The sequence below is a fragment of the Egretta garzetta genome, unplaced genomic scaffold (genome assembly GCF_000687185.1).
Source record: "Egretta garzetta isolate BGI_Z169 unplaced genomic scaffold, ASM68718v1 scaffold34, whole genome shotgun sequence".
NCBI lineage: Eukaryota > Metazoa > Chordata > Aves > Pelecaniformes > Ardeidae > Egretta > Egretta garzetta.
This window is the reverse complement of record NW_009259586.1, coordinates 543,457-561,844: the sequence shown is the minus strand read 5'-3', so window position 1 is coordinate 561,844 and position 18,388 is coordinate 543,457. Positions and strand designations below refer to the sequence as shown.

At 49.5% G+C, this 18,388-nt stretch overlaps 1 protein-coding gene across 1 annotated transcript in view; it reads right to left on the bottom strand.

Moving 5' to 3' along the window:
* Positions 1-18,159, bottom strand: part of TEKT3 (tektin 3) — a 25,835-nt gene extending 7,676 nt beyond the window's left edge. The window contains exons 1-2 of the mRNA XM_009637797.2: positions 17,807-18,159; positions 1,017-1,624 (exon numbers count right to left, since the gene is read on the bottom strand). Coding sequence (XP_009636092.1) covers positions 1,017-1,595 — 579 coding nt within the window. The 5' untranslated portion in view covers positions 1,596-1,624; positions 17,807-18,159. The remainder of the gene's footprint in view (positions 1-1,016; positions 1,625-17,806) is intronic.
* Positions 18,160-18,388: the final 229 nt, after the last annotated feature.

Below are 18,388 nucleotides of genomic sequence, written 5' to 3'. Positions count from 1 at the left end.
GACCTGGGGGTACTGGTTGACAGCCGGCTGAATATGAGCCAGCAGTGTGCCCAGGTGGCCAGGAAGGCCAATGGCATCCTGGCCTGTATCAGGAATAGTGTGACCAGCAGGACAAGGGAAGTCATCGTGCCCCTGTACTCGGTGCTGGTGAGGCCGCACCTCGAATACTGTGTTCAGTTTTGGGCCCCTCACTACAAGAAGGATGTTGCATTGCTGGAGCATGTCCAGAGGAGAGCAACCAAGCTGGTGAGGGGTCTGGAGCACAAGTCATACGAGGAACGGCTGAGGGAACTGGGGTTGTTTAGTCTGGAGAAGAGGAGGCTGAGGGGAGACCTGATCGCCCTCTACAGCTACCTGAAAGGAGGCTGTAGGGAGGTGGGGGTCGGCCTCTTCTCTCTGGTAACAGATGATAGGACGAGGGGGAATGGTTTGAAGCTGCGCCAGGGCAGGTTTAGGTTAGATATTAGGAAAAACTTCTTCACTGAAAGGGTTGTCAGGCTCTGGAATGGGCTGCCCAGGGAGGTGGTCGAGTCCTCATCCCTGGAGGTATTTAAAAGAAGGATAGATGAGGTGCTTAGGGACATGGTTTAGTGGTGGGATGGCAGGGTTAGGTTAAAGGTTGGACTCGATGATCTTAAAGGTCTTTTCCAACCAAAGCGATTCTATGATTCTATGATTCTATGTGTCCCTGGTCCAACCACAGCTGAATGCAGGGACCTGTGTCTGCCTTGATGCTGACCTTGCCAGAGCCTCGTAGGAAGACATGGGCTTTTGTCTCCCAACCCAGGATTTTGGATATACCACTTATAAAAATATTTGGTTAAGCAAATACTGTTCAGATGTGCTCAGCATGGTCTGATAGGGGATGCAGCAGGTGGCAAGGGATTTGTTTATTACTAACTTAACTAATGGCCTCTTAATAAAAACTTTCTAGACGTTATAGAGCTGCAATGAAACTTAATTAGACATTGGAATGGCTGCAGATGTTTCAGCAGCCCTCTGGACCTGGTGCTTACCTGGAGAGGGGCCTCTGTCTCAGCCAAGGCTCGTTCCAGTCGTTTCTTCATGTCCGTGAGTGCGTTGGTCTCCCCGATCATCTCATCCAGCTCATGGCAGAGCTCTGATTTCCAAAATTCAATGTCATTGACACGTTCTCCCAGGTTTTTGGTGCTTTCTACTTGTGTTTTCTTTGTCTGCTGATATTTATCCTGAATCATGCGGGAGTTATCGACTCTCAGACGCTCTGCATTGTGCCGGGAAGTCTCCGACTCTTTGTAGTTGGTCTGGTTGAACCTGTGCCAGTCATCAGGGGTGTACCGGGTGAAGAGCGTTGTTCTGTTGGAAATAAAAGGAAGCGTCTTGCTGGGGCTTAACCCCTGCGAGCTTTTGGAAAAGGGAGCCAAAGTTGGGTTGATGGCAGCTGTTCTGTAGTAGGTGCTGGGCATCCAGGGGAGGCTGAAGCTCTGAGGCAAGGGGTAGTAAGGAAAACGGTTCTTATAGCTTGAGGCCATGGTGCTGATGGCAGGCAGAAACCTGGTAGGTGTTGATGTTGGATGGGCATGTGTTGCCGTTAAAGGAGAGCCAACCAGCTCCATTCTTGACCGCTGCTATTCAGGTACGTGTCCTGCACAAAGGAGACAGAAGAAGGCAACCTCGCTCAGTGAGGTCCTGCACGTGCAACGTGTGATGTATCGTACAGACAGTGATGCACACAGCACCCAGGCTTCGCCCGTACAGGCCTGAAACTCCTCAAAGCAAATCCCTTCCGACAGCATCCCAAGCATTTGTATATGTTTGACTTTGTTGTTAGTATTTAGCATCAGGTCTTGAAATGCAGAGAGAAACAAATCATGGCATCAAGGAGAATGACAGATATTACACCTTCATTTTCCTTAAATCTATCAATCCAGTGAGACTGTAGCTGCTGATTCTCTGCTGTTAATTTCTTTCTTTCGGCAGGTGTATCTGCTGATCTTATAGTACTCCAGATGTAATTTTCTCTTTAAAAGTTCCATTACCAGCGCCAATAGCTTTGGACACATGGCTGCTACCAACCCAGTGCATGTGTGGGTGAGGGGCTCCATGCTCATCAACTCTATCTTCACTTGCATTAAACACTCCAGCAAGGAGTCTGCAGGTGAGCTGAGCTTTGGGGGACTATGTACAAATTTGGAACCCCCCCACCTATTTCAACCTAAAAAGAACAGCCACCTCTTGACTTGCAAAGGAAGAAGAATACCTGTGTCTCACCCGATGTGAAATAAATGTGCTTGGAAAGGAGAGATCCCAGTGTCCTTTCAGAGTAGCTCACAAACACCCAGCCTCGCAGTAACCCATGGAGGAACGGCTATGCAAGGAAGATTTTGCTACCAATAAGTGCATATGGCACAGTGGATGCTATTGCTCTTTTCGGATTGAGGTTATCAGTCAACGGTTATCAGAAATCGCACAGAATCGCACAGAATCACAAGGGTTGGAAGTGACCTTGGGAGATCATCTAGTCCAACCCCTCTGCTAAAGCAGGTTCTCCTAGAGCATGTTGCAAAGGACCTTGTCCAGGCGGGCTTTGAATATCTCCAGAGAAGGAGACTCCATAGCCCCCATGGGCAGCCTGTTCCAGTGCTCTGTCACCCTCAAAGTAAAGAAGTTTTTCCTCATATTCAACTGAAACCTCTTATGTTTCAGTTTGCGCCCACTGCCCCTTGTCCTGTCACAGAGGGACACCAAGTATACCAAACACACCTAATGTGAGGGCAAACACTGGGGAGGGTGCGCTGGGCTCAGTATGAAGTTCTTGTGAGGCCACAAGTGTCACCCACTGGCAGGACCAAGCCCCTGTGGCTACTGTAGCCAGCTGCTGTGTCGCAGGGACGTGTCCTTACCCTAACACCGACCCATCCCCACTGCTCCCAGCCCGGTTCAGAGCCCCAGTAAAAGATTAAGACTCCAGCGTGCTACAAGATCCCTGGATGGGAAGGGTGTTTGACACAAAGTATGTGCTAAATCCCATTTATGGCAGCATGAGATCAACTTTATGCCTTTAAAAATGGGTGCTTGCATGAAGTAAACTTGCTTTTATTCTAGAACAAAGCCTCCACACAAGCAATCACATGACTCGAGGTTTAATTGCTCCTCCTGGGCTACCCTGATCCATTTGCATGTGTGGGCGAGCTGAGAGAGGCTGGCTTATTTTTAAAACCATAAAACCCCTGGGAAAGAGAGTTTCTTTCACTTCAGTCACCTCTGCAACAAGGAACATCTCTCTCTACAGAAGGGCAGGACCAACGAGTCACGGTTTCCTACTGGCAAGCTTAAAAGGCGATGGGCAGCAGACAGAGACAGGCAGGCTCTGTACACCAGTTACACCAGTGGTAACCCTTCTTCATGCCAGATGCCCACACTGACTCTTGTGGATCCATGCCCATTTACACCAGGCAATGAGCAGACAACACCACTCATTAAACTGCACGTTTTCCAACATCTAGCTACGGGGACAGGTGACCTAAGAGATCTTTTGTGTCACCCATGCCTGGAATGGCTTTAAAGAGCGTCCCAAAATGCAGCAATTAAATAAACAAACGGTGAATGCGGGAGAATAACAGGTCCTTTAGCTGGGACAAATCGGAGAAAAATAGGGATGAGTCAGAGGGGAAAAGTGCACAGCCTGCAGCTGGGAAATCACTGAACTTTGAGGGCTCTATTTTCAAGCCTTGCCCAATTTTGGCCATGCTGGCATGGGCTGCCCCAGTACCTGACTTGAGAGCAGCATAGCTGCAGGCACTGAGTCTCGCCCCTGGACCCAGCCTGGCCAAAGAGGCTGTGGGATAGGCAGCAGGAAAATCACACCCTCAAATTTAGCAAAAAAACATTCACAAACACAACCCTCCGAGCCAGTTTGGCAGAACCGAGGATGAAATGTCTGTGCTCAGGTCCAACAAAAACCACTGTGTGTGCCGGTTCCCACAACCCAGTCACTTCAGCCCTTTTGTCCCTGCTAGGGATAAACGACTGCACTTTCCCTAGCTCCGTGCCACTTATTTATACCTGAGAAACATCACTCAGAGGGTGGGAGACAGCTTTCCTGGCTCCCACCCCTGCAAATAAATTATTCCCTTTCAGATCCAGACAGACACACATTTAAGAAAGGGAGGAAAAAACCTTGGGAATGGACCGGGGTTACATTTCCCTGCACATCCAGCTGAAACAAATACCCCTGCATCACCCTCAGGATAAGCCATCCCAGGGTGACACTTTCTGCCATGCCATCCCAGGGTGACACTTTCTGCCATCCCTGAACATGGCCACAGGACAGGAGCCCCTGATGACCTGGTTTGGGTACATTTGGGTGATATGAGAGATGCTGGGGAGGATTAGGAGAAATACCTGCTTTTTTAGTCCCCCCCTTCCAGTTAAAGTACCTACTCACCCTTAGCTGCCCTGGTGTGGGGGGCACTCTGGGATTTTGGGGGTGCCTGGGGGGCTGCCACTCACCGCTGTGCTGTTGGGCTCCGCAGCAGGTGCTGCAGCATCCCCGGAGCCTGCAGTGACACAGGATCAGGGGACCGTTGCCACGGGCACAGAGTGCTCAGGGTTCTGCCCAGGCAACTCCCTGCAGCTGCTATGGCAACCTGATGCAGCCTTTGGCCAACCCAGTGCCCACAATGGACAACCCGGTGACATCCCCAGGCAAGAAAATACCTTGGCATGGCCTCCTAGTTCCTGCCCTGGACAACCTACTGCCCTTGCTGGGCAACTTTGTGCAGCTGTTGGGCAACTGTTGAGCAGCTGGACAATGCTCTCAGTCATATGATTTATTTTTAGGTAGTCTTGTGAGGAGCAGGGAGTTGGGCTTGATGACCCCTATGGGTCCCTTCCAACTTGAGATATTCTGTGATCCTACAAACTCAGTGCCCTCAGTGGGCAACCCAATGCCACCCCTGGGCAACTCAGTGCAGACTGTGTAACTCAGCGCCTTTGCTGGGCAACTTGATCCTATCCCTGGACAAACCCCAATGCCTTTGATGGGCAACCTAGTACAGCCCTTAGGCATCCTAGTGCCACCCATTGGCATCCCAGTGCCACCCACGGGCATCCTAGTGTCACCCCTGGCCAACCAAGTGCTACCCATGGGCAAACCAGTGCCTGGAGTGGTGCTCCTGGGCCAGCCCGTGGCCAAGCAGAGGCCTCACTGGGGCAGGCAGGCACACCAGGGAGGGGGTGATGGCACCCCAGGTGGGGAGATGCACAGTGTCCCCAGGAGCCTCACACAGTACTGTGGCATTGTGCACCAATCACTCCATGACAGCGGGAATGTTTGCTGGGAGAGGGCCCTTTCCCAGTTATTTCAGCCTTTAAACTGAGAAAAGGAGGAGCCCGGTAGTGCCAGTGGGTAGCACAGCTGCTCTGGCTAACCAAAGGAGGTTTTTCCTCCAACTTTTGAAAATGCCCATCAGGTCTGCTGTGAGGACCTCTGTGTCCCACTTTATCCAGAGGAAACATTCTCATTTACTTCATTTTACCACTTTGGATTAACCATCAGCAACGTGGATGGTTCATCAACTACTCAGGCTGATACCTCTGCATTATCACAGCCCCTTTCAGCTTCTTCTTGGTTTTCCAGCTATTGCAGCTGCAGACTGAGACCGTACCAAAATGTTTTACAGCTTCTCGTGGGTGCAGCGACACCCGGCCCCACTGCCCCTGCTTTCCGTGCACACACACGTGCGCGGAGCTGGCCTCCAGCAGAAAGCCATGTCTCTGCTGCCAAAGATCTGACATAATGGATACCTCCAACTGTTCCATGTATACAGAGTTTAGCACACTTTGATTTTGCTTTAAACACATGCCTTGCTTTACCCGGGTGAACAATCAACTTAATCAATCTGAAATCAAAAGTTCAGCACGTAAGGTGCTTTTCTATAGCTAAAACAGATAAAATCATTCCAACTAAAGCCAGCCAACATCTGCCCTGTGGCAGGACACGCACACACCCTCAGACCAGCCCTGCGCCCTGCTCCTTGCACGCTCCCAGCCTCCGTCTACGCTCGCTCTCACTCCCTGCCTGCAGCTAATTTTATTCATATGAATCACTGCACAACGAGGGATGCCACTAATTGTTGTAGGCAACCACATCGGTTTTGAAGCATTTGCTAAATTAAGCAATAATAATTAGATAGTATTGTAAATGGCCCGCGGGTGCTCTGCAAAGCATACGGACCAGGGGCTTTCTGGGAAGCACCCATGAGCGCCACGATGCAGAGGGACCACAGGGGACATCAAAATCGATGAAGCTTTGCTCTCTCTGTAGCTTCTAGAGTGGCTTTTCAAGTGAAGGGCTAAAAACGTAACTAAAAAGCTGCAAAGACACAGAAAACTGGCACAGTTAAAACAAGTGATGTGACTGTCAAGCAAGAAGTTATCAACTGCATGCAGTAAATGGTCCCCACATCCCTCGTGCTCAGGGTACCAAACCAAATTCAGTGGACTATTCACATCACCTTCACTTACTCAAGTTAATTAACCCATGTCCTTTAATCGTGACTCCAACTCCAAGAGCAGTAAATTCCCTAAAATTACAAAACCACATGCCCCTGGCTCTGGTGGGGCACATCCAGTTTTGATGGGCACAGTTTGTCCCAAAGCCTCGGCCATTTTAGCTCAGAATCAAACAAGGGTGACAACACGAGGCTGATGTTAAGCAGGGGTGCCAATTTTCAGCCCATCGGCCTGGGTTCTCCTATTTGACTAAACTGGAATTTCAAGGGATACATTTAGATACGCGAGTAAAAAATCTACTGCCAAGAGCCGTCAGTCTTCCTGTCGCAGCTCTACGTTCTCGCTGTCTATTAATACAGCATTACGCTGGATCATATGCTACCCTTCTGAAAATACCCAGATCCAGCTCTTTTATAGCATCTGTCATGAGTCTACGTATACCCATAACATCACCCAGTCACAGAGTTTTACACTGGTTTTGAATATTCCTCTCTCTCCTGTAAACACCCTACCTGCCTGAAAGGGATCAATTGTCCATTCAACAGCAGAATGATTCTCAAAAGTCACCTTAATTAATGGAGAATTAAAAAAACAAAATTAAAACGTGTGGTGTATCCCATGCTGTCACGCCAAAGGACAAGGATGCTCAAAGGCAGCACACGCTCCTGTCTGGCCCAGGGCTACTTTAAGGATTCAGACAGGCTTCAGGATTTTGTCTATTGATGAAGCCAAGGCTGGCTCTTTGGGATGAGCCACGCACACGGCTGAGCTGCTGGCACGGCCCTGCAGCAGGCTCCATCTGGCCAGGAAACATGGGAAGCTTTCCAGGGTTTTACTGGGTTTCCCGTGTTCTAGTGAAAATTATGAGTTGACCATAAAACATGGAGGGCCTGGGACTCTCAAGGTGAGGCCTGGGCTGCTTTCATCTTTGCACATGGCCAGTGGAAAAAGATGATTATGGGTATTACTGAGCCCCCACTGCCCTACTGGAGGCTGGGACAGGCAGGAGGAGGGCTGGGGGCTTGGAAACCCAACATGGAGGAGAGGGAAAGGAGGCTGAGCATGTTGGCAAGGAGGAAGAGCCAGCTTTGGACACAGGAAGCCACCAGAGATTACCTGGGGCTCTCCCTTCCTCTGCCAACAGCCTCTCAAAGAGCTTGTGTCCTTTTTCCACAGTTAGAGAAGCTCAAGTGTTTGTGCCAGCTCCTCCACAGCCCCATACAGTCAATGCCTGGAAGTGCCACCATCCTGCCGGTTGGAGTTCTTGGAAAACCCAGCTCCCAATCTGAGGGCAGGCACCTCTCTGTGCTCTGCAGGCAGACAGCTGAGCCCCAGCAGGGCAAATACCCATGCATAAATATGGGGCAATGCCAAATCCAAATTTAAGGTTAATTCCAACTCATTTGAGTCATTTCCTTGGTATCTTTAAATAGCTACAAGAATGCAGTCCCTCAACAGGTTGCCCTAGCAGGACCTGACTCCTCTCCCTTGGTTTAAGGTGGGACAACCTCTGTGATGTCCATGAGCCTGTCCAGGAGTAAATACAGAGTAAGGTAGGAGTAAATACAGCATAAGGTCGGAAACAATCAGCCCCCAGTTAATGCTGTAATGTCTGCACGTGTTGGCAAAGGCTTGGGAAACCAGCCCACGCAGCCAGCACGTCAGCGTGTGCCGTCCCATCCTGCGCTCAGCTCTGACACAGGAGCTATTCACAGAAAAACTGTTAAAAACGCAGGCTGTGAAACCCTTCCTTTCTCTGCGGTGGAAGCATGCGGTATCTATCCTGTTGCCCTGAAAGAGGCGCGAGCAACAGCCCAAATATTTTGCACAAACCAGTGACAGTTACCTAAGTGAATCATTCCTCATGTATGTGTTTCATGCACATTTTTTTTTTTATCGTTCTTGAGGCGGTCAGCAATTGCGTTCCCGGAATCTGTGTTTTCTGCCAAAGTTCCCATCTCCTTTTGCACCCTGACTTTTCTATCGATAATGTGGTGGTTTGACCTTGGCTGGATGCCAGGTGCCACCAAGCTGCTCTATCGCTCCCCTCTTCAGCAGGGCAGGCGGGGAGAGAATGAGATGGAAAAAAGAAAGAAAACTTGTGGGTCAAGATAAAGGTAGTTTAATAAAAAAAAAGCAAAAGCAAAGGCCGCATGAGGTAGCAAAAGGAAAAAACAAGATTTTATTCTCTACTTCCCATTAGCAGGCGATGTCCAGCCATTTCCGGGCAAGTAGGGCTTCAGTACGCATAGCTGTTCCTCCGGAAGACAAAACATCATAAAAGACGACTGTCCCCCCTCCTTTTCCTTTTCCCTTAGTTTTTATATCTGAGCTGACATCAGATGGTACGGAATATCCCTTTGGTTGGTTTGGGTCAGGTGTCTTGGCTACATCCCCTCCCAAGATCTTGCCCCCTCCCAGCCCACTGGTGGTGGTGGGAATGTTGGAGACACAGCCTTGATGCTGTTCAAGCACTGCTCAGCAGTAGCCAAAACATTGGTGTGTTATCAAAGCCTTTCTACATACCAATAGAAAGCCCAGCACTATGCAGCTTGACCCAATAGAGATAAACTCAGGGGATATGTTTGGGCCAACTGCGAGTGGCCAAAGGCAGGGGGAGGCAAAGCAAAACCTCTGCCCTGTCCTGCCCACCACCCCCTCATTTCCCTGGTGCAAAGGCACCCTGGGGCCATTCCCACCCGATGGACTGAGTGCAACCCAGCCCCAGCCCTGCCTCAGAGCTGAGGGATCGGCTCTCATCTACAGGAAGACATTTCGCCGAATTTCTCAAAGGCGCTGGGAAAATGATGGATTTAAACCAGCAAGACCTGCTGCACAGAGATGCAAATGCCATTTTACGCCAACATACCTCTGTCCTCACAGAAAATCACCCTGGAGCTCAGGAGCTACATGTGACATGTAATAGCAGCCCAGTCACCCCAGTTTGGCCCATGGGGGACATGCTGAACGGGAGTCACCTCATCTAAGTTTAGACGCTGCAACCTAAATAATTTTCCTTTACAGTCAGTAGGAATCATAGAATCATCTAATCATTTGGGTTGGAAAAGCCCTTTAAGATCATCAAGCCCAACCATTCCCCTAACCCTGCCATCCCACCTCTAAACCCTGGCCCTAAGCACCTCGTCTGCCTGGCTTTTAAATCACCCCTGGGATGGGCACTCGACCCCTTCCCTGGGCAACCCCTTCCAGTGCTTGACAACCCTTGTGGGGAAGAAATTTTCCCTAAAAAGGCCATTATCTGAACTATCTTAGATGCTTGCTTTAGGATTAGGCAAATAGTGCAAGGGAAGGTGCATTTCTTCCGTGTCCCATAAGCGACACACAGACCGATACCCAGACTTGGACATCTCACTGACCCAGGGCAGATGAACCTGGACTCTGTCAAAAACACTCTAGTCCTCCAGCAAGACCAGACCTACTGAAAATATACCCTTGAAGTTCTGGTTTCCAAAGATATCAAGCATGGAAAATTGCCTCTACCCTAAGGTGATCTTCACCTTTGAACATGAGGCTCTTAACGAAGAGAGAAGCCAATAAAGAGATCAAAAAGTAGACTGGCAGATGAATTATTCAGTCTAACCATAGTAGCACTTGATTGAGCTTTCCAAACAATAAATGTGGCTATGAATAAATCATTACAAATCCCTCCCTGAGCTCTCACGATGAGTCACAACCACCAAACCACAGATGCTCGGGGCAGGCTGCTCTGTGCATCCACAAGGTTAAGACACAGATAACTCATGTGACCACAGCAGTCGTGATCTCAGGAATTGTAATAATTTACTGGTGATGTTTTCAGCGGTGCCCAAGGAACTATCGGAAATAAAACCCAGTGATTTTAGGGATAGCATCCCTGTAGTCACTTCAATACACTGTGGGCTTACAGGGGGAGTCTGGGCTTTGCTCTCTCTATTGGCCTCACTACAAAATGCAAGGCTGTGGGGAAGGTGTGCTTTAAATTTCATCCAACAAGCAAAGGGGTTGCTCACCCCATAAAATTCAATCAACTACAAAACCAAACAGGCGTGCAAGCGAGTAGGAGACAGTCCTCTGCACACCCACTGATTCACAGTCCTATAAAAGGTCTAGACACCACATGAAAAGAGAGGAACGCATGCCTACAGCGGAGGATGCAGAGCATTACACCACATCTCTGGCTCCTTGGGACCTGCCAGCAGCCTGGCGGGAGTTTTGCTCTTCCAACTGAGTTCACACAAGGTCACATTTTGGGGTTGCCTCCTTGGCACACAGAAAAGGCCTTATGAAACCGTCCCCAGCCAGCTTTCCTTTGTATGTCCCATCTCACTGTAGCCCTTGATTTATCCAAAGGTGCAACTTTCCAACCACCCCAGGGGCTGACTTTCCAGCGAGGAGGCCAAGCGAAAACCATCCAGAGCTGAATGTGGACCAATAACTGATGGAGGGGGAAAAAGGGGAAATGAAACCAGTTTCTCTGCGTTCGCCTTGAAATATCCCACCCGTGAAAGCATTTAACCATGTGCTCTCCATTAACATCACAACCAGACCCATTATTTGAGCGCAGTTTAAACCCAAACTTAAAACTGAGCCCCAGCATCTGAGATCTGCTGAGTAGAAAGAGATGGCTGGCATGATTGATGCTATGCACATGCTTTTGTGCTTAGCTGGAGTGAGTTACTGGTGGCCTCTCCGTGCTCGTATACAGCACTCATTTCTGAGCCAGATGGGAAAGCAATTAGCACAATGGGAAGACTGTCTTTAAGTCTGTGGGGCTTTTTATAGGTTAGTGTTTATTTTTGGACCTACTTTCTTGAGGTGAATTTTGGCAGGCGGCTCCAGGACTGGTTTATGTCATGACTAGCTATTGTTTAAAGTTTTTTATTGCTTTGGCAAGGGCTGGGGTTGGAAAGGGGAGGGGAGAGTTACTGTATTTTTTTTTTTTTCCTCTGTTGTCATATTCGGGCTACTATTTCACAGACGGCTAAAGGATCTCGAAGTCTGCAGAGCTGATAGGAACGGCCTCAGCTTCTGCCTCCTCAGGAAATAGCAAGGGCTGAATGCAGTCCCGGTGTGGAAGTGCCCAGAAAGCTCGTCTGGGAAAAAACCTGAGCCTTCATGGAAATAGCTTTTAAAAAGAAAGAAAAAAAAAATATTTCTCTCCTCACTTTTCAGCTCCCCTTGCAGCACTGCCAGGGTGCTCTTTCCATGACCATATAAATACTCTTCCCTGTGGCAGTAAACCTTGGCGAAGGAGGGATGCGAATTCGCACTGTCCCATGGCACAAGCCCTTGCTCATCCCTTGCTGCTGCTCAAAAGGACATGACCGGAGAGGAACCTTTGCTGCAGAAAAGCCCCCGATGCCTGGGCTGTAGGGCTTGCCTACAGGAAATTATACCAAAGGATCCCAACAGACCAGCTACCCCTGAGACTGCTGGAGCTCCAGAAGGTCCATGTAGCACTTCCATCAGCAAGCACAGTGCTAGCGAGGCGCTGGAGAGATCTGCGGTCCCCATCCCCACCGCCACTGCACTCATCCAGCTCAGGGGGAAGAAAAACCTCTCCCAGTGCACAGTCGTGGTCAGTACATACTTAGCAAACATTCCTTGCAGGAATGGCTGCAGCAAAACTTGCTGGGCACAGTATTGGGAGCCATGTGATGCTGCATTTAAGCTCCCAGAGTGCGTCCGTTCTGTTTCTGCAGCAGCAATACCCCACAGCTGAGCTGTGAGCAAGGCTATGCTGTGATACACCTGGTATAGCCAGGTGGGGGGAAAATACAGCCAGCTCTGGGAAAAAAAGGGCTGGATAAACAAGGGGAGACGTGAGTGTGCAATGGCCTGACTCCCCCCAGGCCAGGGGGAGGTGTTGGCCAGGGCTCACCCCATCCTTTCTCCCGTGCCCTCTCCCTCATCAGGCTTTGGATACAACCAGGTCTTCAGGCTTGAGGAGGGAGATGAGAAAAATCAGCGGGACCGCCTGCTCTGTCCATCCCTGTACATCTGCCCGGGGACCTCAGAGGGCTGCAGCCAAAGCACAACAATTTACGTAGCAGTTGCTTTTATTTAAACTTCCCAAAATACAGGTGGCCTTAGCTGCTCTGTCCCTAACATACACACAAAACACACTAAGTGCTTGTGACCGCAATTTGTTTTAAAACACCACCCAGACTGTGCTTGGCTGATTTTAACACTTCTGCAAGGAGATCACCTACAGAGTTTACTTCTGCTAAAAATGAAGCAATAATTCCACATTTCAGTATCACTTATTATTCAGGATCACTCCAGGGACTGTCTAACTCCAGACAAAAGTTCCTTTTATCAGATTTGGCCACCGAGATCTCCGATAAGCATAAAGCGCGTGTATTTAAGAGCCATTTCGATATGTGATATGAAAAACTCCAGCTACATTTAGTTGCTGGATAAGGACAGCAAAGCAGCCTACCTAGCTTGGCCAAACATTAGGCTGGAACCAGCGCCTCAGTCTGAACCACCTTTTCCTTTCAGAAAATTTGCCTTTCTTACCACATTTGCGAGTGGCCCTGCTGGCTGTCCCAGCCCGAGCCAGGATGCCAGAGATGGATCCGTCAGTGAAGTATGGGATGAATTTGGATCCACTCCCAGCTGCAGCCTGTGACGCTCGGGGCCCTTGGTGGTTTAGGTCAGCGTCGCTCTCTGGTTTCCAGACATCAGCAGCCGCTGAGGTTTGGGGATTAGGGGAATGTTTACTACTTCAAAACAAAGGGAAACCATTTCCATGTAAAGCTGATGAACAATGAAGACAGCTGCGATCAGATTAGATCCCCTAAATTACTTGAGATCATTGGGTAGATTCTTCTTGCTAGAAAGGGCAGATCAAATTTCCTAATAAACCCCTTTTTTCCTATCCCTGCGAGTGTCTCGTGTTGTCCATCTGCCCCCCTGCCGACAAGCCAGCAAGAGGAGCGTTTCTTTTCTGCCATGCCCTGCTGCAGACCTTTAGAACTATCATTAAGATTTCATTACGTAAATATTTTGCCTGATACTTTATCTCATATTACATGTAATTTTTATCCTTGGAACACTGTGGTCCACTTAGCCAGATGGAATACGCGGCGCCTGCTAAAGAAAATGGGAAAGCAGGGTTGGATCAATGGGTTTCTGCTCCTGCAAGTGGCAAATATTTTCAAGCAGTTTAAGCAAAAGGTGTTTTCTGATTGCATCCTGAGCAGCCTTCAGAAAAAGGTTAATTCTGGCACATTTTTGAGAGATGAATGTTGCTCAGACTAATAGGTAAGAGGATGGAAGTTGCTGATGTCTCTGCACACTGAACCCACATAAAGGTTTGCTCCAAAAGGCACCTACGAGCCATTTTGGTTTGGGGTTTGAGTCAACAGCTGTGATTTTCACCTGCATCCCCAATAGCGATGTGCCAGCCTCTTGGTTTTCCTCGAAATCCCATGGCTTCTTCCCAAATCCTGCCCTACACAATTATAATACAAGGCACAAACGCTTTGCATCAGCCCTGGGACATGGAGCAGGGTGAAGAGCAGTTGGGGACTGCGCAGCCCACCCCCCCTCCCCTCACACTCCCCCCCATCCCCCCATGAGACACATCCCATGTGCTTTATGCACAGGCACCACCAACCCGGGGACAGGGCTCCTCGTTGCCACAAAGAGCTCTGCAAAACCCATCCCCAGGTGGCTGCTCCATGGTAAATTCCTTCGGACAACTGGCTGGTGCGTGAAAAGATCGACAATGACCCCCAAGCTCCTTCCTCCGGGTACCGCCCCAGGGCAGATGGGGAAGCTGTGCCAGGTATCCACGCACCACGGGAGAATCACGAGGGTGATCTCGTGGAGACTGGCTCCAATTCTGGTGCTGGAGCCTCAGGGGCGTTACCTGCTGCACAGGTCCTTCAGCCCTTGCTGCTCAACTGCATAGGGATTTGCGAGCTGGGACTCATCCCCTACCCAGCACAGGCTGGCTGTATGGTAGACATCACCCCTCCTGTTCTTCAACCTTTTTTTTTTAACTAACCTGTATTAAAAATGCTGAGCGTAAAAGCTTTCTGCCTGATACCATGCAACACCAGCAGAGGTACAAGTCTCCCCGAGTAGCAAGACAGGGATAACTGATGTTAACTGAGCATCCTGCAGCCTCTTGCTTGCTGTTTTGCGTCTACTCCATGGCAGTTTTTCCTATGACCTGAAAGCCAGGCTGGTCATTAACACTTACAAATATCTCTAAGGGTGGGTGTCACGAGGATGGAGCCAGACTCTTCTCAGCAGTGCCCAGCACCAGGACAAGGGGCAATGGGCACAAACTGAAACAGAAGAGGTTCCAGCTGAACGTGAGGAAGAACGTCTTTACTGTGAGGGTGACAGAGCACTGGAACAGGCTGCCCAGGGGGGCTGTGGAGTCTCCTTCTCTGGAGATATTCAAAGCCCACCTGGACGATGTCCTGTGCACCCTGCTCTGGGTGAGCCTCCTTGAGCAGGGGAGTTGGACTGGGTGAGGGCCCTTCCAACCCTTGCCATTCTAGAATTCTGGGATTCTGTGACTTTCCCAGTGTCCTTGGAAAGAAAGAGTTGGCCAGAGATGTCCTGACCCAGAAATTCATCACACAAATGCACCTGAGGGTGGGCAGGAGGGACCCTGGTGCTGGTGAGCGCGAGCCAGAACATGATCTACCTTCATCCATCAGCTATCTGAAGCAAACCAAAGCACTCTGATTTCACCTTAGAACAATGAAAATAGCTAAAAACCAATAATGAAGCAAATAACAACCAGAAGAGATTTGCAATAAATCCTGAAAGGCAGAAAAGTATGATAGGAAATTTGCATTTTCCTACCCTTTGCTGAGAAACGCTTTCATGATGTGCTTGCCCTGACCATCTGCAATCACTCACAACTGTAGAAACCAGAGCACCTATAGAGACCAGCAACACCTGAGAAACCAGTAACGAAACTCAGGGCTTTCAGTGTCCATCTGAGCGCAGCAAGACCTGTGGGTGCTTTCTTAGCAATGTCAGTTTAGCAGCAATATCTGCTAGGGCTGGAGCTATGGGCAGCGACTCCTTAAAAAGAGACTTCCAGCCTAGAGCAAGAAAAAAAAATGCTTATCCTGAGCCAAGTAGCTATAAAAACCCAGCGCAGGAGTGCAGGCCCCCATGTTTTGTTGGGGAGAAGCTCTTCGCACCCACTTTCAGGGACAAAATATAAGGAAGATACTGGGAAATTAGTAATTTATAAATAGTTTATCCATTGCTTTGGGGGCTACAGCTCTGCCTGCAGCTGGGCTTGTGCAAGGCTGGAGACCTCGAGCACTGTGTTATCCCACCTGGGGGAAGGAGGGATGTTCTTCAGGAGAGCAGATAGATTCCTGAGTACAACAGAGGCTCAGAGGAGCGGAAAATAAATGGTGGGTGGCTTGGTGACAGTGAGAGCCGGGTGTAGGTGCTGTGGCCGTGCTGCTGCCACAGGGTTCTGCTCCCTCTGCCCCTGTGCACTGGCGCTGGGGTTTTTATTTTATCTTCTGGGTGATCTGCAAGGGAGACATGTGGAGGTAAAATGGACTGATCTCCTGGAGACGATGCAAAAAAAAAAAAAAAAAAAAAGGGGGGGGGGATCAAAGGAGACAAACTGGCACTTTCATGTCCTTGTTTTCCCAAACACACTTCAGCAGCTGGGTCTGAAAACAAGGGCAGGAGCATTGCATGGCTCAAAAACCTTTGGCTGCTTGAAGGACAGTCCATATTCCTTTGGGATATGGCTGGCACCGGCACCCTGAGCAAAGATGCCCCAAAGGGCCATTTGTGTCACTAAAACTGAGACCTTTGCATCCAGATGGAGCAGAAGCCACGGCCCCAGGACATGCTCAGCCGACCAGGGCACAGCGTGGGCTTGTGGAGGCACGTTTGAAGCCGAATCTCAGCGGAATTGTTTTTTCCTCTTATCTCCGTGGAGGGTTTATTCCTCGGAGTGTACGAGCCGCAGGAAGGAGGCAGCTTGGGCTGGACCAGCCCTTCCCGCAGCGGAAATTTTGGCAGGAGCCAGCTGCTTGGCTGGATTTGTTGCAAACAAGCGCCAAAGGGTCTCAGGTTTGCAGCCTGGTGGAGCTCACAGTTTTCCACCTTGTTATTTTTCCTTCTTTCTGGAGCATGAGATTCAGCTCCTGGGGGCTTTTCAGGGTTTTGTGCAAACTATCTTTCAGATTGGGGTTTTTGTGGTTTTGTTACGCCCACCTCGAGTTTTATTTGAGAAGGGCACAAAATACAAAGTGAGTAATTGGCCAAACCCAGTGGGTTTTGCCTGGTTTTAAGCCAACATTTTTCAACCCACCTGAATACATAAATCGTCTCAGTTGTAAAGCTGGGCTGTAAAAGCAGAGGCAGTTCATTCATTTTCTTATACGTTCAATACCATCGCAGCAGGGGAGTGATTCTGCCCCAAAAATCGCCTGTTTATGTCCACTGAGAGCCCGGGGACTCTGCCCAACCTGCTCACAGGGAGACGCCCCGCAGACATGAACTGGGACAAACAACGCCCTCCACCAGGCACTCGGCAGCCCCCCAAATGTTTTTAAACTAAAGGCGCAATTCCGTAAAGCCGGTATCATGATATTTAAGGTCTGACCCATGCTCCTGATAAACTTGGGGTTCTGCTATTTAGTGCCGAGTATCCCCTGAGTCCAGTTATTGCAGGGAAAAGTTCAATCCAAATGCAACACCAACGTTGCACAGAGAAAAGCTTCAAACACAGCTCTGGGAGGGATGTTCCAGGCACAGGTACAACACAGAGGAACTGGGAAGACACAGCTTGTACCTCCAGGAGATGTTAAGCTCTCGGCATCTGACAGTGTTTATAACTCGGGAGATATAAATTCCACTGCCAGCTTTGAAAGAAAGGAAACAAGGGCGGAAGGACGTGCCTATGCTGTCAGTTTTTATTGTTTCATTTCAACTTCCATGAAATTCCGTATTTTTCTTAAAGCTGCAGCTCATGGGGTTGTAAGGCTATACAAGAAACTCATCTCTCGCTCTGAGATTCTTCTCTAAACCTCATATTTGCATAGAAAATGTGACCCCCAAAGGGGAATATTAAAGACAAAACTGTTCAAATGATTCAAACTTATATTTTCTAGGGAAAAGGGGTGGGACTACAGACTCTACCCATCCAATCTCGTGTTGAATTTCATGGGACACAGAGTACTCCAGCATTGCACTTTTTAAACCAAAAGAGATGGGAACAAGAGTCCTCCCTACCCCAGCCACACGCAGCCATGCACAAGAGCTTTCCAGCTTGGTAGGACCTGATGACAGGGTAACTCACGGTGGAAGAGACTTCGGTAGGTCACGCCGCCCAACCTCATTTTTTCCACGGGTTGCCTTTGCTCCTCTCTGCCAGGACGCACCGAGCATGGCTGGGGCAGCTTCTCCTTGCTTCAGGCTGCAGCCTCACGGGTGCTCCAGGCTGCACTGGCTGCACGATGGGCTCCGATGGCAGCAAGGTGGAGGACTCCAATGCCCATCCGCTGCAGCGCAGCCGGCAGGTCTCTAAGGATCAGCTCTATCAACCCAAGGAGCTGGGTGAGCCGCTCTGGTCCCTCATCCAAGCGGCTGCCGGCAGCTCCGAGCCACCTCAAGGGGCTTGGATGCTCCGGGGGCGATCACCCCTGGTCAGGGTTGAAACCCATCACTTTGCAATGACAGCCCAGCTATTTAGGGAAAGCGCTTCTCATTTGCCCCGACCCTTTTTCCTCCTGACAGCATCCTGTCCTGCGACAGGGAAGGGCTATTCTTAGAGACGTCTATTTTGGGTCGGAATGCCGGAATTAAGATCCTTCCTTCCTTTAAAGAAAACACGCCAAAAGATATTTAGAAGGCTTCACCCCCCGTTTGAAGGCTATATTCT